This window comes from Myotis yumanensis, unplaced genomic scaffold, assembly GCF_028538775.1.
Source record: "Myotis yumanensis isolate MYYU_CA2020_CCGP unplaced genomic scaffold, mMyoYum1.0.hap1 SCAF_3, whole genome shotgun sequence".
In the NCBI taxonomy this organism is placed as follows: domain Eukaryota; kingdom Metazoa; phylum Chordata; class Mammalia; order Chiroptera; family Vespertilionidae; genus Myotis; species Myotis yumanensis.
In genome coordinates, this window is record NW_027223754.1 from 115,524,119 (window position 1) to 115,546,357 (window position 22,239).

Here is a 22,239-nt window from a genome sequence, read left to right on the forward strand (position 1 = left end):
CGTAAGGCCTTTGGCCCCAGGCTCCGCACGCCAGCCAGTGGCGAGTCTTCCCCGCCTCTGCAGCCCCGGTGGAAAGGAGGTGGGAGGAAAGAAGGAAGAAAGGGAGGGAGGGAGGGTGGAGACAGGCCAGTGGGAGGGACCGCCTTAGAGGCAGAAGCGCCGCGAGGAGCCAGCGAAGCACCGCGGGCTGGGGCGCAGCCACCCGCGGCTCCTGGCGTCCCCTTGCCCTCGCCCTTTCGCTCCCTGCGGCAGCCCCCAGCGTCCGTCCCCAGGCAGCATGGTGAGGTTGGCTGTCGGGCCCTCGCCACCATGTACGTGAGCTACCTCCTGGACAAGGACGTGAGCATGTACCCCAGCTCCGTGCGCCACTCTGGCGGCCTCAATCTGGCCCCGCAGAACTTCGTCAGTGCCCCCCAGTACCCGGACTACGGCGGCTATCATGTGGCCGCGGCGGCCGCGGCGGCCGCGAACTTGGACAATGCGCAATCCCCGGGGCCGTCCTGGTCCGCAGCCTACGGGGCCCCACTCCGGGAGGACTGGAACGGGTACGCGCCGGGGGGCGCCGCGGTGGCAGCCAACGCTGTGGCGCACGGCCTCAACGGGGGCTCGCCGGCCGCCGCCATGGGCTACAGCAGCCCCACCGACTACCACCCGCACCACCATCCGCACCACCATCCGCACCACCCGCCCGCTGCGCCTTCCTGTGCTTCGGGATTGCTGCAGACTCTCAACCCTGGCCCTCCCGGGCCCGCCGCCACCGCTGCCACTGAGCAGTTGTCCCCCGGTGGCCAGAGGCGGAACCTGTGCGAGTGGATGCGGAAGCCGGCGCAGCCGTCCCTCGGAAGCCAAGGTAAGCGCGGCGCACCCGGCGCGAAGGCGCCCTGGGAGGTGCGGACCGGCACCGGCTGCTGGGCGGGCCGCGTGTCCCGTGCGCACCCGGGTGTCTGGGGCTGTTGGGGTTCCGCTCCAGGAAGGAGGGTCCGGGTGACAACATCAGGAAGCCCGGGCCCTCGGGGCTTCCCTAGCCCCAGCCCCTAGGCTGGAGGGAGGGGGTCGGGAGTGAGTATTTTGGTTGCACACCCCGGCTCAGTTTCGGGGAGAAGCACGGCTGTACCAAGTGGGTCGCGTCCTCCCCACTTGCTGCCTCCGCTCGCACTCGGTGCGCAGCTTCCAGTCACCTGGAAGAAGGAGTCCCCAACTCTGCCGGCAGGGCTCCGGACCCTCTCTCCACGCCCTCCTTCCGCATCCGACTACTCAGGAGAGAGGTGGCTTGGGCGGCCAGGCGGGCGCCCTGTGGGTCCAGGGCTAGCCGTTCGGGCTAACTCAAGGGATCGGAGCTGCAGCAAGTCGGAGAGGTTCTGTGTCTGGAAAGGAGGTGTTGACTTATGAACTAAGGGGGCGCGCCCTGGGCTTTGAACTTTTGATCTGCAAAAGGGTTATTTCAATCTGAAGGAGGAAGGCAAGAAACCGCAGAAGGGAGGAGAAACCGTGGTGCGGATTTAGTCTCTGCTACAGACAGGAATCGTTTGTTCCGAATCGAGAGTCTAGGTGTGTGTGTGTGTGTGTGTGTGTGTGTGTGTGTGTGTGTGCGCGCGCGCGCGCTCGCCAGATACTTGCTCAGGAGCTGTTCCTGCAAAGGTTCTAGGTTTGCCGGACTGTGGGCCTCATTGATTCCAGGGCTGCCACTTACAGTGTCGGGAAGTGTGTTGGGGAGAGTCCTGTTGGCATCTCCTTTTTATTCCATGAGATCTTCCCAGCCCTCTGCACTTCCGCCTTTTTCTCTTCCCTCCTTTCTGCCTCAGCCAGGCCGCAAGCAGGTTATGGTCACTTCGCAGAAGTTTATAGCCAATTACAGCCGTATACATCAGAGCAGCCGTCGGGGGCTGTCTCTGGGCATCGGTTTCTGTGTCACTGGGCACATGCCAGGATCGTTCGGTGGGAAATGTGGCCGCCCAGGGAGAAGCCACAGGACCGGCCCGGAGGCTTGGTTCCTTCTCCTAGAGGGGGCGCCCTGGTCGGAAAGAGTGCGCACCCAAAGGCTTTCTTTACAGAGCCTGCCAGGGCGCAACAGGCGGGGACCCGACAGCCTGGGGGGGGGGGGGGTGGTATCTCTGGCGGGTCCCGAGAGAGCGTAGAGCGGAGGGAGAGGGAGGGGAGACACAGGAGCCCAGGCCGAGGGGTCAGCAGATGAGAGACCGCTGTGAAGTCCCGCGCCAAGGTGGTAAGGCCGCCGCGGGCGCCGGGCGCCCTTGTGATGTTAATGTGGGGAGGCCGCGGCCCGCGGGCCGGAGCCCGGCTCCTCTGCTGAGCGTCATCTGTCAAGGGGCGAGGGGGAGGTACTCAGCCCGGCCCGCTTTGATATACACCTTCCCAGCCTTGCCATTGTCTCTTTTAGGGCCCGGAAAGAGGGTGGTGACTTTCGCAGTCAATAATGAATTCTGGCAAGTCCCTCTCATCTCTCCCCTCTTCCAGTGCCCTCCTTAGTTCCCAGGGGGTGCGGGGCGCCTCCAAGACCCTTGGGCGCGGGCCGCAGAGCGCCAAGGGGCCTGGTCACCGCGTTTACCGACCCGGCCGCGGTATTCAGCACCCGAGCACCTCAAGGCGAGTGTCTCTACTGGGGAGCTGGGCTCGGAGGACTCCTTTGCGCCCCGCTCCCCAGCCCTGGAGGTGTGTTTCGTAGCTCCAACCTGACTTCAGTGCCAGCCGCGCCTCTACTCTCTGCCTAACCTAGTCTGTTTCTCAGTTTCCTCGTCTGTGAAAAGGGGCGACTACCTGTGAGGCGGTAACGCGTGGGAATGCGCCCACCTCTTGGCAGCCCCTGGAGACGTGTTAGTTCTCTTCACTCTTTTCGGTGGCGCGGGGTCGGGGCCGCTGCGCCCATTCAAATGCGCCTGCCGGGCGGTGTTTATGTTAATGCGCCTGGCGGGGAGGGGGATGAAAGCTGGGGCCGCCATTTGCTCAGTAGTGGTAATTCAAACAGAATGCGGTTGTTATTAAGGCATTGAAAGGGCTTTTCTTTGATAAGATCGCCTTGTCCGGCATTGTTTGCGACTGTGTTCCGCTTTCAGCGGCTTAGGGGAGCTCCCTCTGATCCAGCCTGTATCTTCCCAGGGAGCTTTTGTTATGGTTTGCAAAGGGTTTTACCTGAACAAAGTCGGCCTGCGGGGCATTAAACACCTCGGAGCAGCTCCCAGACCTTTTAGATCTTTCGGTGGGACTGGGCACTGGGCAGCTGAGCCAGTTCTGCGTCCAGAAGGCCCCGGCCTGGCCATGGCCCTGCGAGGGTTGACCCAGGACAGGACAGGCAGGCGCGGCGGAGACACCAGGCTCTGGTCTGCTCCAATTGCCGAGGCACCATTTGTCAAGGCTCTTCCGTAAAACAATCAATCCCAGGTTTAATATGTTGACTTACCCAGTGAGTACAGATCCCTGGTCGGGATAACTCTGCAGGGTTTGCGGCAGATAGAAATGGGGGATTGAAACACAGAGTGGAAAATGCCCAACCGGGTTTCCCCAGGTGTATATATATATAGTCCCCAGTGGGAGGGGTTTTCTGCTTGCCAGACCCCAGCTCAGAATTCCTGCAAAGGGGCCCAGTGCGGGTGGGGGGGGGGGGGGGGGGGGGGGAGGGGGGGCTTGAGGAAACCAATGCATACTCACAATTCCAGCTGTTTTTAGGTGGGCTTTCATCTCTGGTTGGGCTGAAAATGTGAATATTCCCGGGACTCTGGGTACTCCGCCCTGTTCTCCTTCCCTTTGGGCCTAGCCAGCTCCAGTACCACATTTTGTTCACCAAAATGGTGGTTGGCTTCTGCTTTCTTCTGTGTGTAGAGGTTTTAGGTTTTTTTTAATTTTTAAAAACCACTTAACCCCAAGGTTAGTTTAGCTGCCCTGCAGGCCCCCCCTCCCCACTCTGTTGGGGAGGGTCTTGTCGGACTGGCAGGACAACCCCTGGCCCCCCTGGGTGGTGAGGAAGAGAAATGGGCCTTGGGTTAGAGAGGTTTGTCATTACCCATGACTGATGGGCCTTGTAGTTTTCAGCTCTGGCTTCTTTTTCCTCCAGTGAAAACCAGGACGAAAGACAAATACCGGGTGGTGTACACGGACCATCAGCGGCTGGAGCTGGAGAAGGAGTTTCACTACAGTCGTTACATCACCATCCGGAGGAAAGCCGAGCTGGCCGCCACCCTGGGGCTGTCCGAGAGGCAGGTGCGAACTGCCCTTCTCCCTCCTGACCTGGTCACTGCCTGAGGGAGGGGGTTGTTCCTGTGGGGGATTTAGAAGCTAGGCTGCTGCATCCACCAGTTCTGTGGGCAGCGTAAAGTAGCAGGATGGAAAGCATTTTCCTTCTGAATGCTAAAAAAAATATTAAAAAGGCTCCTTCCACCTGTGGTCTTTTTGGATGATGTTGAATATTTCTATTTGTTTGGGGGAGGGGGGTGGTGTCTGGGAGAAAAAAAACCAGTATTAGTTTAATCCAGAATTCTATTTGGGTCAATGAATAAAGACTTAAAGACCTATTCTGTTTGGGCCCAGCACTGTGCCTGGAAAAAATGAATAGACCCCCAGTCCCTGCCCATTAAAACTAGAGGGGTGAGACTTGGCTCACAAACTCTCTATATAATCTAGAAAAAAACAGGCCACATTCACAGCCAGGAAGCTCACATTAAATCTCATTCTCCACCCCAAGGTGAAGACTATTACTTTTTAATTTAGCTTTGAGAGGCTAAAGGTTGTCATCTGAAGTCCATCTAGCCCTGGCTTCCTGTTGCTTGTTACAGAAAGGGCCTGTGGTTTCTGTGTTTCTTGGGTCTGAGGCTCTGAGCTTTTCCAGTAAAGTTGCAGATAAAGGTTCCTTTGGAAAGAAACCTGGGGGAAAAGGTGTGTGTGGGTGAGGCACTTCTCTCAGGATGCTGAGTTGGGCTTGAGAGGGGCTCCCTGGGCAGTTATGGAGAAATCCCAAGAAAGGCTGAGATAGGGTTTGGGGTCCTTCCTGAGAGAGGGCACTTTATTGATGCTAGTGCTGATACCGGCTTCCTCCCCCCCCCCCCCCCCCCCCCCCCCCCCCCCCCCCCCCGCTCACATTCTCTTCTTTACCATCTTCTGTTTCCCCACCTGTCCATTTCCAGGTTAAAATTTGGTTTCAGAACCGCAGAGCGAAGGAAAGGAAAATCAACAAGAAGAAATTGCAGCAGCAACAGCAGCCTCCACCACCTACAGCCCAGCCTCCCCAGCCGCAGCCAGGTCCTCTGAGAAGTGTCCCGGAGCCCCTGAGTCCTGTGCCTTCCCTGCAAGGCTCCGTGCCAGGATCTGTCACTGGGGTTCTGGGGCCAACTGGGGGGGTGTTGAACCCCACTGTCACCCAGTGACCTACAGTGGCCTGCAGCAGCAGAGCAATTCCAGGCTGAGCCACGAGGAGCATGGACTCTGCTCGAATCCTCAGGAGAGACCCCTCCCCTCCCACCACAATGTACACCAACTTATCCAGCTCTCAGAGGAAAAATGGGGCCAGGAGCAAATACAAGTGGGGTCGAAGGCCTCAAGGAAGACACTGTCCCAGAATTTGACTTTTTTCGGCCTGACTCTTTCTGCCAGTGAGGAGACAGAAATGATGACCACCGGGACTTCACGCGGTACTGGCAGAAGCATTGTCTCGACTGGCTAAACAGACCAGGCTTTCAGCCCCTCCTCTCCAGTTCTTTACCTCCAAAATCTGCAGGAGGCACCTCTGGTTGGAACTGAGGGGAGAAAGGGACTCAGGGGAACGCCACTGCGTGGAGCCAAGATGGCTACTGCCTACTCACTGTCATCCAAGGACCAGCTGGCCCCTCCAGCTTCAAGGGCAGGCAAAGTTTACACTGCAGGAGTCAGAGGCAGCTAAGATAGAGACCTAAACCGACCACAGACTGCAGAACCCCCAGGTCTTTGTCTTTCTTCTCTTCCCTCTCCAGACCAGGAAAGGCTTGGCTGGTGTTTGTGTGGTGAATGGTGTGAGGGGTGGTTTGGGACTCCAGGCCTGACGGGGCCCCGGAGCTGGGCCTTGTTTAGAAAGCCTGTCACCAGAGCTTCTCTGGGCTGAATGTATGTCGGTGCTATAAATGCCAGAGCCGACCTGGACTTCCTGTCATTTTCACAATCTTGGGGCTGATGAAGAAAGGGAGTTGTTGTTGCTGCTGTTTGAGTTGTTGGTCTGTGTAACATCCAAGCCAGTCTTTAAAAAGCCTCTGGATCCATGGGGAGAGAAGTGACATGGTGAAGGGAAGTGGGGGTATTTGAACACAGTTGAATTTTTTCTATAAAGAAAAAAAGATAAATGAGCTTTTCAGATTTCAGATTCTGTATTTATTGTCTTCAGATTTTGTCAAGAATTATTATTATTTTTTTTAAAAAGAAAGGAACATCTTCTCTACTTGCCAAGGAGAATTAGCAAAATCAGGGAGAGTGTGGAGAAGGTTATCTGGACAACCTCATTTTACCCCAGAGCGTTAGAAGCCAGAGAGAGCAGGTTCTGAGACCTTCCCTGCCCCCAAGCTTGAGCCCAGCCTAGATTGTGAAACTCATGGTTCTCCTGGGGGTGCCTCTGGGCAAAATGCACATCTGAATGGGCCGCTGCTGAATGGGCTGCTGCTTCCTAGCTGCGGTGAGTTTTGGGGGCTAGGCCTCAGAGAGCCCCTCATGGCTCTCATCAAATCCACACCAAGGCAATTGCAAACATTCCCTTCACCAGTGATTCCCTTCTTCCTAGGAAAGCTCCACAATCCAGCCAGTTAAACCTGAGCATTAAGCAAAAAAAAAAAAAAAGTTTATTTTCTGTTTTTCCAAGAAATATTTCCATGAATACAGTTTGTGAATCCTCGGGCATTGATGGGAGCCCTTTCTGCCACCACCCCTTGCCCTGTCCCGCGCAGCTTCCCCCTCTCCCGCCCCTCCCCCCACCTGTCCCATAAACAAGAATTCAAGAACCAGAATAAGAAGATCCTTTTAGTGACGGTTGCTTGTTATTCGGCTGATTCGCTGGGGACCTGACTGCTGTTCTTGAGGTTCTTGGTCCCAGAAACCGCCGAGCTGGGATCTCTGCGCATGGCTTCGCCCTTCGTTTGGGTCTTCTCATGAGTCCCTCGAGCCCTACTCAGAGCCTCCTGGAAGGAGGAGGTGCCCCGAGGGCTGGGGAGGACCAGCGGAGCTGCGAGGCATAAATCCCTCTGCAGCATCTCCCCAGTTCTCTGTTCTTTCCGGGTGGCGCATTCGCTCTGGGGTTGGGAAGGGGCTCTGGTGGCTGAGCCTGGAGTTGGGGGTACAGTGCCTGGCCGCCTCGCCCACGGGAGAAGTCGAGTTGGGGTCCGCTGAGCAGGGGATCCCGGGCCCCAGCGTGTCGAGGCGCCGAGAGGGGAGCCCAGCGCCGGCGCGGACTGTGTCCCCCTCGCGCACCCCCCTCCCGCTTTCCCCGCCTCCCCTCCCTCCTCGCCGCCGCAGGGGTTGCTATGCGTTGCTGTGAAACGCCTGTCAATAAACCCTGTTTGGAGTGGAGCGAGAGCCCAAGGGCTGTTTGTTTAGTGGTTAGAGGTTCAAAAGTCGGCATTGTCCCGCGGCTAGCGATTACAGCTCTTCGCCTGCCCGGCCCGGTCTCGGGCTCTGACGCCGGCGCTAGTCCGCCCGCGCTGGGCGCTTCCGGGAGAGGAGGGCGCTCAGCTGCTGCGAACGCCAGGACCCGCGCGGGCCGCCAGCCGCCAGCCGCCCCGCAGTCTCCCGGCCCCGGAAAAGGCAAGAAATGCGCGCCCGCGCTGGCAAAGCGGGCCGCCCGCTCCGACGCCAGGACAGCTCCTCGGGAGCAAGCCCGGAGCGCGGGACGTGGCGCGAGTGGGCAGAGCAGCTTGGGGTGGCTTGGCAAGGTCGGTGCTGGGACGCATGGGCTTATATTTGACAGGATGACTTCCGGATGCGGGCGCCCCTGGAGCGTGGCCAGCAGGGGGTCCCCAGGATCCCGCGGTCGCCTAGCACCTGCTCCTGGATCGGGCCGCCAGGGGGCGCGCGCGCCCTGTGAAGAGCGCCTCGGATCCGACCCGGGGACCCAGTTCTGACCCAGCAGGAGGTGCCAGCTCCAGCACCTCTCCCACCCCAGCCACTTCCAAACTGGGGCCGGGCGAGATTTCCCCACTAGGGTAACGCGCCTGCTGAAAACGAAGTTCAGCGAAGGCAGGCTCAGAGGATTCTTGGATCTGTTCGATGCTTAAGAAAAAACAAATTTGGCGGAGGGGAGACTTCCACCATTCTAAAAGGGTCTTTTTGCACAAGACGTTTCCTTAAAAAATTACAGTAGCCCTAGCCGGTTTGGCACAGCGGATAGAGCGTCGGCCCACGGGCTGAAGGATCCGGGTTCGATTCTCCATCCCAGGCGCATGCGGGAGATAACCAATGTGTCTCTTTCTCTCTTGGTCTTTCCCCCCTCCCTTGCACTCTCTCTAAAAATCAATAGAGAAAATATCCTCGGGTGAGGAATAACAAAAAAGAAAAGAGAAAAAAAGTTACAGTACTTTGGGTATGATACTAATATATGGAAAGACTGAGAACTTAGGATAAACAAGGGGAAGAGGAAGTACCAGCATTATGGAACTTATGTTTTTTTAAAAAAAGGTATATGTGGAGAGAAGACAGCAGGACTCCTTTTTTTTTCTTCTGTGAACAATTCATGAGTTTACCATATTCATCCAATAAAGTTAACAAGATGAACTGCTGATGAAAGCAGAAAACGTTTCAATGAATTTCACTTCTTTCTGATAATATATAGTAAGATGCCTACTAATAGTCAAGAAACCAGCCTCAAATAGAAATCTGAATATATAAACAACAACATTCTTGCTGTTATTCACAACACTCAGTAAAAAATAAGAGCAGGCTGACATGAAGGAAATCTCTGTTACAGAATCTTAAGAAGAGATTACGTGGTTTTTAGGGGTCCTATTTTCACCTGGCTTTAGAGACAAGCTGCTGTTTACCAGTTTAATGACCTTGGGGAGACCACAAGCTCTGAGCCACCACTTCTGCATTTGTCATACGAGATAATGTAATATGAGATAATGTAAGCATACACTTAGGATTAGATCCTGATAATTACAGGACCTGCTTTTTTTTTTTTTTTCCATCACAAATCATTTTCTCTGCAAAGTGCTCATTTTCTTTCTCTTACAAAGAAACTGTGAACATGGATAATGTCTCAAATCATGATAGTATAACTCCTTTCCAGAATTGTTTTTAATGCATTCAATTTGCTTACTTCACAGTAGCCTCAAGTCTGTTGTCTCTTATCTCCACAGCCTCAGAGTCTGCATAAAATCTCAAGTGGCAAAGCACTAATATTCCGGATGTGAAGATGACTTACTGATCTGCGCAGCTTACTTGTCCTGTCATCTCCCAGGAGATGTGTCCTCCCTTATAGTTGTACTTAGGAGACAGATTGGTTGAAGATGTAGTGGGAACCTCTTTAAGTTTCTTTATTTTGAACAAGTTCCATCCCAGCACCTCAAAATCAATTCTGTACTCTTTAATTTAGTTTGTTATTTTAAGGTAAATTATTTTCTTTAAAAAATATTTTTATTGATTTTAGGGAGGAAGGGAGAGGGATAGAAACATCAATGATGAGAGAGAATCATTGACCAGCTGCCTCCTGCATGCCTCCTACTGGGGATCGAGCCTGCAACCCAGGCATGTGCCCTTGGCAGGAATCTAACCTGGGACCCTTCAGTCCTCAGGCCGACACTCTATCCACTGAACCAAACTGGCTAGGGCTGTAATCGAACCTGGGACCCTTCAGTCCACTAGGGCTGTAAATTATTTTCTTAAATTACATTTAGACCATACAAACTTCTAACCACCATAACTCTTACATTTAGCCATATTTTCCTTTCTTGTCTACTCTTGTTCTTCATGATGATGGTTATGGTTAAGGGAAATGAGCAGGTTTTATTGGTAACTGGGATGAGCTGAGTGAGAGTGGACCAAAACAATCACTATATTTACTTAGCTACAAATCAGAGAGAATATATACTTACATCACGACTTCTTTGAAGGTTATGAAATTAAATCTAAGGAAAAAGCCCCTCAAATTCCAAACAAGGAAAGTAGAATCTGTCAGTCACAGAGATTATACTAACATTTACCTTGAAGAATCAGTTTAGAAAAGTTGGGGGCAATTGCATAAGTGACCTTTGGTTCCAATCTTTCTAGTACCCAAATGTCACATCGGTTTTAACAATAGCCTTTCCAAATTGGAATTTGTCATTAATCTCAATGAATGTAGATAATATCAACTAAATTGCCAGATCCCCAAAGTTAAATGACCAATTTGCTTTTCTTTCTGCAGGATCCTGGCGATTCTGTGCTAGAGATTTAATCTATAAACCAGAACACAACCAGTTTTGATCCATGAAAAAGAGTTCCCTGAGATCAAATGATAAGTAAACTGCCCCTTCACACACTCAAATTTACTTAATAGTATTCAGGTCATATATTGGGTTTATATGTACAATATTTTATTGATAAGACCCCAAATATTCATGCAATTTAATACTTGTGTTTTAATTTCTAGGAAAGGAATTATTTTCTAATTGTTCATGTGTTATCTGGGGACTTCCAGGATTGACAGTATGCTATCATAACACGTGGTATCTACAGTATGACAATAATAGGTTTTATATAAGAGGTGGTTGATAAATTCCTCTCTAACCTCAGCAAACAATGAAAAACAATGTAAGAGTTAAAGTACAAATATACAATGGGCTGTTGCGTGGCACTTAAAAAATTGTTGTTGATTAGTAGAATCAGCAGCAGAGATTAAGTACCGAAGCCACAGATTAGACGTTGTTAAAAATGACCTGGGCAGGCTGTCTTTTATTCATGAAAGACACAGTGTGTTGTTCTTTACCTCTAATGTATTAAAAACAACCCAAACCAAAACCAAACAGAAAAGCCCCTTAACATAACTAGATTCTATTTGCAGCCCCTCCTCCAATCTCCTAGGCAGAATTATGGTAATGTGTATGTGCATTGCTAAAAACAAACAGAAGATATAATTAAGCAAGAACCAGAGGCTATTGTCCAATAAATAGTGATATACAAGAGAGCAGGCAGAACAAAAAGGAAGACTGTTTGTCTGGAATCCACACACATACAAAATAAAAATATAATTTTTCCTCTCAAACCTTTTTATTGAAAATAATGTAAACTTCAGAAATCCAAATTCCTCTAATTATTTTTATTTGTTCCTACTATAATTTTCATCATACCTCTGAACTTCATATAACCATCTTTGTACTTTTAGATATGTTAGTGACATATTGTTATACACATTAGATACTGTTCAGATACCATTCTTGGTTACGATCTTAAGGCCGCAGAAAACCAACAATCAACATTTATTTCTCATTCCTTTGAGTCTTGAGATATATATCCAGTGTTAGTGTTGCTCCTCTTGAGGTGAATACTTGGCCAGAACCAAGAGCTAAAAGGCCAAATGACCAAATGAACTAAATGACCAACTGACCCTGCGGTTTGCAGCTGTTCAGTGAGTACATTTTTAGATGGGCTTGGTAGACTGAGTAAGCTACTTTTGCAAATCTAAAGCCAGACAAAGTGACAAGCAGCAAGCTGTTTCCTCAGCGGAAACTTTTCATTTATTCCCATTTCTACCTCAAAGAAAATGCTGTCTGGATTTGAAACTCTGAATGTTTTAGACAGAAAAAATGGAAGAAAACTTTGTTCATGCCCAAAGAGGCCAGTTGTTTAACACAGGCCTGGAAGAAGCATGGGCCCTGGCATCAAGACATCTGCGCTCAGCCCAGCCATTAGAGAAGGTAGAGCTCAGGTGGCCGCGGCCTCCTTCCTTCCCCTGGGGCCTGGAAGGAGGAGTCACATGGCTCCCTGACTCTCCCCAAGGCCACCAGCGCCCACAGCCCAACCCCTCCAGCGTTCAGTCTTCTGACACCTGGCGACCGAGAACAGGCTCTCCGCCACTGAGTGAAGCTGGCCTAGCGTCCTCCCCTAGGGTTTTAAAAGGCGCGTCCCGCTAAGAGCGGGGAAGGTGAGGGGAGCCCGGGCGCGGGCGCCGGCGGCCCCAGCGGGTAGCGCCGGTCGAGGTGTCCGCCCATCGGAGCCGAGCGCGCTGAGCTGCAGCCGGGAGGGAGGGACCGGATTTGCGGGAGGAGGGAGCGTGGGTGCCAGCCCCGAGGTGTCCGGCAGGCGGCGCTGCTGCCCCGGGGAAAGGGCTGAGCCGCCGCCCCGCCCGGGAGAGCCCGGTTTCGCGACCCAGACAAGAACCCGAGAGGCAGGTCGGGGAGTCCGAGGGCTGAGCAGGGGAGGCCGGCCGGGGCCAGCATCCCAAGGACACCCCGTGGCCCAGCCCGCCCCGCGGCTGCTTCTGCGGCCCCGGCCAGCGTACGAGGGGGGGTCGGTGGCAGGAGGCATCGCCTGAAACTGCGGGTGCAAACGAACCTGCACCTGTCCGCCTTCCCCGCCGCGTTTCGCACGTCTGCCCCTCGCAGCCGCCGAAAGGGGCCCGCGGTCGGTTCTGGGGGTCGGGGATGGGGCGGGGGCCATCTCCCCTAGAACCCGGGTCGGGCCCGCGGATTCCGTCGCTCTCGCGTTCATCCCGCCAACGACAAGTCAACGTGCTCTGCCCCCACCAGCCTCCAGATTCTTTACGGTAGATGGTCAGTGGCGGTTCGAGGGCTGGTCCTCAACCCGCGCCCGCTTCGGGGTGTGTGGGGAAGGGGGATGGAACCTTCTTTATCTCGGCTCACAGCTAAATAATTTACCCCAGGTCCTCCAGGCCTGCCAGTTCCCTTCCCCGCACCGCTGCCCTGGACTTCCTGCTTCGTGCAGCCCCAGGACAGAAAGGCCAAGTGTCAATAAAAGTTAATATTAATAGCGGTGGCGGCGCTGTGCAGGTACTTCTCCCACACTTCATCTGCGCTCCCGGCCCTCCTCTAAGCCCGGCCCCTTCCTCTAGAGGCGGGACTGCACCTTGGGGTGCATTCCTGAAAGAAGGACCCTTGGGCCCCATTCTTTGCAAATCTCCTCAGGTCGCTGAGCGCGGGGAGTGGCACGGTAGAGAGCGCACACGGTAGCCGCCACTGGCAAGCATCCTCCGCCCACCAGCTCCGGCGTTTAAAGGCCGAGTTGAGATAAGCGTGCGGGGCGGCGGGGTGACCCGAGGGGGACCTACTGGAAGGGAACAGGCAGAACAAACTAAGGAGAGAGAGGTGGGAGGGTTGGGGAGAAAAATTTACCTGTAACTGTCAATTGTTCAACAAACACAATAAAATAAGGCAACAAACCAATACTGCATAAAGAATACTTAACAGTGTCAAGGACACATTTTTCTAACCTGCTGTCTTTCCAGGAGTGGAGTCTGGTTGGGCTTAAGTTTTCATTCATGCAAGTTATTTCGTATTAAGAAATTACAATTCCTGCCCTAGCCGGTTTGGCTCAGTGGACAGAGAGCGTGGACCTGAGGACTAAAGGGTCCCGGGTTTGATTCCAGCCAAGGGCACATGCCCGCGTTGTGGGCTCCATCCCCCCCAATGGGGGGCCGTGAAGGAGGCAGCCAATTAATGATTCTCATCATTGATGTTTCTATCTCTCTGAAATCCTATATAATAAAGAGCTAATATGCTAATTAGACTGAACAGCACAACAACTGTCCAGACATCCTTCCGAAAGACCTTCCAGGCAAAGCCAGGGCCAGGAGGGCCGAATGAGGCTGTGAGGGGTTGTGAGGGCCTGCAAGGGCCGGCTGGGGCAGCCAGGGCTGCGAGGGCTGAGCCCCTTGCATGAATTTTGTGCATTGGGCTTCTAGTCAATAATAAAAAAAGAAATTACAATTCCTTCCAACGAATTTTTTTAAATATATTTTATTCATTTTTTTACAGAGAGGAACGGAGAGGGTTAGAGAGTTAGAAACATTGATGAGAGAAACATCGATCAGCTGCCTTCTGCACACTTTCTACTGGGTATGTGCCCGCAACCAAGGTACATGCCCTTGACCAGAATCGAACCTGGGACCCTTGAGTCTGCAGGCCGATGCTCTATCCACTGAGCCAAACCGGTTAGGGCAAGAATTTTTTAATATACATATATATTTATTGACTTCAGAGAGGAAGGAAGAGGAAGAGAGAAAAAGAAACATCAATGATGAGAGAGAATCATCCATTGGCTGCTGCCTCCCGCACACCCCACAGTGGGAATAGAGCCCACAGTCCTGGCATGTGACTGGGAATCGAACCCAGGACCTCCTGGTTCATAATTGGCTGCTCAGTCACTGAGCCAGCAAGCCAGGCCCTTCAAACAAATTTAAACCATGCAGAGAAGTGAAAACGATTAATAATTTCTCTTTCATTCTATTAACCAGCCCCCTGGGTTACCAATGTTAATGTCCCGGTCCACATCATTGCAAGATTTTTTTTCTGCTTACACAAACATATATTACATATCACCTTGTTCTTCCTTTATCTTTCCTTTAAATAAAAGCACCAAATAAATAAAGTCATACTTTACGTTGTCACTTGCTTTTATCACTTAATAATATATGATGGGCATTTCCCCAGCCCATTACATATAAATCCAACCAATTCTTTTTAATGGCCACCATATTTTATAAATTTGGATATATCAGAATTTTATTCAGTCATTTATTCAACAATTTCTTTGAATGTTTATTATGTTCAGGTGCTGAGAAAACTGTATTAAGATCACAGATATGAATCCCTGTCCTTGTGAAGCTTAAATTCTAGTGGGGAGAGATGTATTTCTTTAACTCCTTTCCTAATGATGGGTAATCAAGTTGCCAGAGGTTTGCTATTATAAACGGTACAGGTGTAAATACCTTTTTACATATATCTTTTTGTATCTTTGTATTTTTTTAAAAAATACATTTTATTGATTTTTTACAGAGAGGAAGGGAGAGAGATAGAGAATTAGAAACATCGATGAGAGAGAAACACCGATCAGCTGCCTCCTGCACATCTCCCACTGGGGATGTGCCCGCAACCCAGGTACATGCCCTTGACCGGAATCGAACCTGGGACCTTTCAGTCCGCAGGCCGACGCTCTATCCACTGAGCCAAACCGGTTTCAGCTGTATCTTTGTATTTTTTTATTGCTTAAAGTATTACAAAGGGTATTGCATATGTGTCCTTTTTTCCCCCCCGCCCTAGACAATCCCCTGGCTTCCCCTACCCCCCAGTGTCTGTGTCCATTGGTTATGCTTATATGCATGCATACAAGTCCTTCAGTTGATCTCTTACCCCCCTCCCTCCTGCACCCCAACCCTCTCCGGCCTTCCCGCTGCAGTTTGACAATCTGTGTGAGGCAGCTCTGCCTCTGTATCTATTATTGTTCAAAAGTTTATAATGGTCTCTATTATCCATGAATGAGTGAGATCATGTGGTATTTTTCCTTCATTGACTGGCTTATTTCACTTAGCATAATGCTCTCCAGTTCCATCCATGCCGTTGCAAATGGTAAGAGTTCCTTCTTTTTTACAGCAGCATAGTATTCCATCGTGTAGATGTACCAGTTTTCTAATCCATTCATCTACTATGGGCACTTAGGCTGTTTCCAGATCTTAGCTATGGTGAGTTGTGCTGCTATGAACATATGGGTGCATATATCCTTTCTGATTGGTGTTTCTGGTTTCTTGGGATATATTCCTAGAAGTGGGATCACAGGGTCAAATGGGAGTTCCATTTTTAGTTTTTTGATGAAACTCCATACTGTCTTCCATAGTGGCTGCACCAGTCTGCATTCCCACCAGCAGTGCACAAGTGTTCCTTTTCTCCACATCCTCTCCAGCACTTGTCGTTTGTTGATTTGTTGATGGTAGCCATTCTGACAGGTGTAAGATGGTACCTCATTGTTGTTTTGATTTGCATTTCTCGGAAGATTAGTGACTTTGAGCATGTTTTCATATGTCTCTTGGCTTTCTGAATGTCCTCCTTTGAAAGGTGTCTATTTAGATCCTTTGCCCATTTTTTGATTGGATTGTTTATCTTCTTTTTGTTAAGTTGTATGAGTTCCCTATAAATTTTGGAGATTAGGCCCTTATCAGATATGACATTGGCAAATATGTTTTCCCATGCAGTGGGCTTTCTTGTTTTGTTGATGGTTTCTTTTGCTGTGCAGAAGCTTTTTATTTTGATGTAGTCCCATTTGTTTATTTTCTCTTTAGTTTCAAGTGCCCTAGGAGCTGTGTCAGTGAAGAAATTGCTTCGGCATATGTCTGAGATTTTGTTGCCTTTGGATTCTTCTAGAATTTTTATGGTTTCTCATTGTACATTTAAGTCCTTTATCCATTTTGAGTTTATTTTTGTGCATGGTGTAAGTTGGTGGTCTAGTTTCATTTTCTTGCATATATCTGTCCAATTTTCCCAACACCATTTATTGAAGAGACTATCTTGACTCCATTGTATGTCCTTGCCTCCTTTGTCAAATATTAATTGAGCATATTGGTTCGGGCCGATTTCTGGACTCTCTATTCTATTCCATTGATCTATATGTCTGTTCTTGTGCCAGTACCAGGCAGTTTTGAGAACAGTGGCTTTGTAATACAGCTTGATATCTGGTATTGAGATCCACCTACTTTGTTCTTTCTCAGGATCGCTGCAGCTGGATTGATGTTTCTTTGCTGATTTTTTGTTTAGAGGATTTGTCCAATGGTGATAGTGGGGTACTAAAGTCCCCTACTATGACTATATTGCTGTCAATCTCTCCCTTGATATCCTCCAAAAGTTTTTTTTTATGTATTTGGGTGCTCCTCTATTGGATGCATATATGTTTACCAGAGTTATTTCTTCTTGTTGGATTGCTCCCTTTAGTATTATGTAGTAGCCTTCCTTATCTCTTTTTATGTCTTTCATTTTGAGATATAATTTGTCAGATATAAGTATTGCTATCCCAGCTCTTTTTTTCATTTCCATTATCCTGAAAAACCTTTTTCCATCTGTTCACCATCAGTCTGTGTAAGTCCTTTTTTCTGAGGTGGGTTTCCTGTAGACAGCAGATATATTGGTCATGTTTTCTTATCCACTCAGCTACCCTATGTCTTTTGATTGGGGCATTTAATCCATTTACATTTAAAGTTATTAGTGATAGGTACTTGTTTGTCACCATTTTTATTCTTCACGCCTGTGTTCCTTCTTCGCTTCCTATTTCTTCTTTTTACAGCAGACCCTTTAGCATTTCTTGCATTGCTGGTTTGGTGGTAATAAACTCACTTAGTCCTTTTTTGTCTGTGAATCTCCTGATTTCACCCTCAATTTTGATTGATAGCCTTGCTGGGTACAGTATTCTTGGATTCAGACCCTTCCTTTGCATAACTTTGTATATTTCATTCCATTTCCTCCTGGCCTGACATGTTTCTGTTGAGAAATTAGTCACTAGTCTGATGGGGGATCCTTTGTAGGTTACTTTCTATCTCTCTCTGGCTACTTTTAAGATTCTTACTTTGTCGTTGATGTTTGTCAGTTTAATTATAATGTGCCTTGGCATCACTTTTGGGGTTCATCTTGACTCTGTGAGCTTCTTGGATTTGTGTGTGTTTTTTCTTCCCTATATCAGAAGTTTTCTGTCATTATTTCTTCAAACAGGTTTTCTATTCCTTGCTCAGTTTCCTCTTCTTCTGCCACCCCTATTATGTGGATATTGTTTCATTTCATGTTGTCCCATAGTTCCCTTAGGCTCTCCTCCTGTTTATTAAGTTTTTTTCTAGATGCTGCTCTGCTTGGGTATTTTTTCCTACCTTGTCTTCTAGCTCACTGATGTGGTCCTCTGCTTCTTCTAGTCTACTGTTGATGCTTTCTATTGAGTTCTTTATAGCAGCGATGTCATTTTTCATTTCTTCTTGGTTCTTCTTCATTTCCTCTTGGTTCTTACACATATTGTTGAATTTATCTTCCATTCTTTTCAGCGACCTTATGACCATTTCTCTGAATTCTTTCTCTGACATATTACTTGCCTCCATTTCGTTTACTTCCTTTTCTGGTGATGGCTGTTTTTATTTCATATGCAGGCTGTTTCTTTGTCTCTCCATGATCTCTCTTCTCCAGGTGTCTGGCTATGTAGCTCTCTGTCTCCTTTCCCTAGGCAAAATCTGTCCTTTCTGTGAGAAGGTGCAGAGCTCATCTGAGTCTGTGTATTCACGCTGCTTGAGATCCGGTGTTCCTGGGTTTGCAGCTGGTCCCTGGGTGTTGTGGTTGTAGAGTCCTGGGATGTATAGGCCTAGTGTGGCTACATTAGGTACCTCATGTAGGTGTAATCATATAGTATTTATCTTTTGTGTCTGGCTTATTTCTTTTAGCATAATGTCCTCAAATTTTATCCATGTTGAGGCATATGGCAGAATTCCTCCCCCTTTAAGGCTGAATAAACATCGCATTGTATGCATATGACAGATTTTGTTTATCTCTTCATCCACTGAAGGACATTTACAACTTTTGGCTATTGTGAATAATATTACTATGAACATGGGTGTACAAATATCTCTTCAGGACCCTGTTTTTAATTCTTTTGGATATCCTATATAATAAAGATCTAATATGCAAATGGTCATCACACCCTCATGCAGTTACGCCATAATGGCTCAGACACTCAACACTGGGGAGAGAGGAAGGGGGACCAGCCAGGGACAAATGAGCTTGCAAGAGAGGAATGGGGACCAGCCAGGCACAAATGAGCTCACAAGAGAGGAATGGGAACCAGCCAAGCTGCAGCCCAGGAGAGAGACAAGCTGCCCACCCCGTGGTCCCGGGTGCCAGCGGCTGTAGCCTGGGAGAGGGACAAGCCACCTGCCCCTTGGTGCTGAGTGCCAGCACCTGCAGCTGTGGCCCAAGAGAGGGATAAGCCGCCTGCTCTGTGGTTCCCTGAGGCTGTGGCCAGCCTGGGTGAAGCTGGCCCAGGTCCTGAGTGCCTGCAGCCAGCCAAAGGGAGGGAACCCTGGGTCCCAGGTGCCTATGTCTGGCTGGAGGAGGGAATCCTGGGTCCCGGGTGCAGGGCAAGGCAGAGGCAGTTAGGGGCGATCAGGCCAGCAGGGGAGCTGCTAGGGGTGATCAGGCAGGCAGAGGTGGTTAGGTGCGATCAGGCAGTCAGGCAGAGGGGTTAGGGGTGATCAGGCAGGTAGGCAGGCGAGTGGTTAGGAGCCAGCTGTCCCAGATTGCGAGAGGCAGTCAGACATCCCCCTAGGGGTCCCAGATTGGAGAGGGTACAGGCCGGGTTGAGGGACCCCTCCCCCCATGCACAAATTTCATGCACCGGGCCTCTAATATATACATAGTCTCCAGAAATAGATTTGTTGGATCATATGGTAATTCTGTGCTTAATATTTTACAGAACCATCAGACTATTTTTCATAGCAGTTATACCATTATACATTCCTATAAACAGTGCACAAGAGTTCCAATTTCTCTACATCCTTGCCAACTTAGTACTCAATTATTTTTTGACAGTAGCCATCCTAATGGGTTTGAGGCAAGTACTCATTGTGGTTTGAATTTTTATTTCCCTAATTATTAGTGGTGTTATGAGCATCTTTTCATGTGCTTATTGGCTGTTTGCATATCTTCTTTGGAATAATGCCTAGTCAAGTCCTTTGCCTGTAATTAATCAGATTGCCTTTTTGTTGTCATTGAATTGTAGGAGTTCTTTATATATTAACCCCTTATCACCATTTGATTTGCAAATATTTTCTCCCACTTCATAAGTTGCCCTTTCCCTTTTTTGACTTGTGTTCTTTGATACACAGAAGTTTTTAATTTGAATGTAGCAAATTTACCAATTTTTTTCTTTTGTTGCTTGTGTTTTTGGTGTCATATCCAAGAAATCATTCCCAAATCTAATTTTATGAAGCTTTCCTTCTATGTTTTCTTTTAAGAATTTAACATTTTAGCTCTTAGGTTTAAATCTTTTATTCATTTTGAGTTAATTTTTGTATGTAATGTAGGGTAAGGGTCCAAATTCATTGTTTTACATGTGGATATCTTATTTTCCTAATAGCCATCTGAGATTTTTTTTAAATAAGTAAGTTTGTACCATTAGCACTTAATGACATGCCAAACATCTTTGGTCTCAGCTCTGTCAACTTATTTAATATAAAACTTGCTTATATACTGCTTCTTTAAAAAATATCATCTTCCTATATAGCCTGTATTTTCTGTAAAATTCTTGGGTCATGCTTTTTCCCTGAGTTTTTCATAAGTACAGCTTCACTTTCTTCTAGTGTTGGATACTGATGTACTAGTTGCACTAATGTTCACAACTATAAAAATGGCCCCCAAATAGATGGTGGTTCACATACAATAAAAATTTATTTCTTCTCGCAAAATACTATGAAGTAGATGTTTCTGGCTGACAGTGAAGCACTCTTCCATGTGGTAATTCAGTGACTTAAGCTTCTTTCATAATCCGCCAGTCCTTAGAATCTAGTTTTTGCTGGCATCCATTTGGCAGAGTGGAGCACAAGCAGGGAGCAAAGCTGCTTCTTTAAAAAGCTAGGCCCCAAAGGGCACACATCACTCCCACTAACTTATTGTTGTCCAGACTGAGACAATGCCCCACCTATCTACATGGTGTATTAGGGAATGTAGAAATGCTGTGTGTCCAGAAAGAAGAGAACATAAGATTTTCTTGAATATCTGGCAGGCTCTACCATGGTGGCTTAGAAGTCTAAGTCAAGTATTACTATTTTACTCCTTTTAAGACAGTTGATCTTTTTAAAGTAGATGCCCAAATTATTGTTCCTTTATTTTTGAAGTTTAAGTACTTTACCAAGAATGGCTCCGTGATAATTTTTTTCTAGCATTCCCCCCATATAATAATATTTTCTAAATCTGCAAATTTGGTTCTGTTATTCCAGGAAAAAATGGAATAATTGTTTTGAATACTTTTGTTTTGAATAGTTTTGCAACTTTTGTTTTGTTCTCTTCTTTAGGCAAATACACTCAATTTCCTGTAATAAATATACTTGAGAGATTTGTTGTTGTCACAAAGTCACATTCCTGCAGATTCCAAAAGTATTTGTAACTTTAATTTGAGTAAGTCTGTGTTTTTCAGCTTGTAGGTTGCAACCTATGAATGGGTCATGAAACCCATCTAGTGGGTTGTGACCTGCTGAAATAATTCATTTTCTATTGTGACATAAAAATTACCACAACTTAGCAGCTCAAAACAGCACACCTTTGTTATCTCACAGTTTTATGGGTCAGGAGTCTGAGCACAGCCTGGCTGGGTCCTCTGCATGGGGTCTCACAGGCTGCAGTCCAGGCGTGGGCCAGGCCCTCGTCTCATCTGAGGGCCCAACAGGGAGTCATTCACTTCCAGGCCCACTCAGGTGGTTGGTGAAGGTGACTTCCTTGTGGCTTCATAGCCAAAGGTCCTGCTGTGTGCTGCCTGTTGGCTGAAGGCTGCCCTGGGATCCTAAAAGCCCCCAACAGTCCCTAACCCATGGGCTTCCTCAACATGGTCCTTTACTTTATCAACCTAGTAAGGAGACACTCTCACTCTAGTCAGAAGGAAGGAAGGCCCAGAAATTCTTGGGTGGGACTAAAGGAGGCAGGAGGCAGCTGTGGGTTCAGCTGGTGGTTACATTGATTATGTGGTTCCCTCTGGTGGGTTTGCAGCTCATTTTCTTTCTTTCTTTCTTTTTTAAAATTTTATTGATTTCAGAGAGGGAGAGGGAGAGCGAGATAGAAACATCAATGATGAGAGAGAATCATTGATTGTCTGCCTCCTGCACTCCCCCTACTGGGGACTGAGCTTACAACCTGGGCATGTGCCCTTGACTGGAATCGAACCTGGGACCCTTCAGGCTGCAGGCCGACACTCTATCATTGAGCCAAACCAGCTAGGGCTCTTCTTTTTAAAATATATTGTTTATTGATTTCAGAAAGGAAGGGAGAGGGAGAGATAGAAACATCAGTAATGAGAAAGAATCATTGATTGGCTGCCTCCAGCATGCCCCCTGCTGGGGATCGAGCCTGCAACTCAGGCATATGCCCTTGACAGAAATCAAACCTGGGACTCTGCAGGCCGATGCTCTATCCACTGAGCCAAACCAGCTAGGGCTGCAGCTCCTTATTTTCTCAACCAACTCTGGAGACTGCCATGCGAGGCTGGTGCCCAGCCAGGATGGGGCCCCTTCCATATCTTTGTACTTTTATTTTTTTATAATTTTTTAAAAATATGCACCTGAGGATATTT

At 48.7% G+C, this 22,239-nt stretch overlaps 1 protein-coding gene across 2 annotated transcripts; it reads left to right on the forward strand.

Annotated features, from left to right (window-relative positions):
• Positions 1–177: 177 nt before the first annotated feature.
• Positions 178–6,332, forward strand: CDX2 (caudal type homeobox 2). Of its 2 annotated transcripts, none has more exons than XM_070409412.1 (3): positions 178–850; positions 4,064–4,209; positions 5,130–6,332. In XM_070409412.1, the coding sequence occupies exons 1-3, from the start codon at positions 310–312 to the stop codon at positions 5,367–5,369; spliced, it is 927 nt and encodes a 308-aa protein (XP_070265513.1). In that variant the 5' UTR covers positions 178–309; the 3' UTR covers positions 5,370–6,332. The 2 variants fall into 2 exon arrangements, with proteins under 2 accessions (XP_070265513.1, XP_070265514.1); XM_070409413.1 differs by having other exon boundaries at positions 4,064–4,205; positions 5,130–5,338.
• The last annotated feature ends 15,907 nt before the right edge of the window (positions 6,333–22,239 follow it).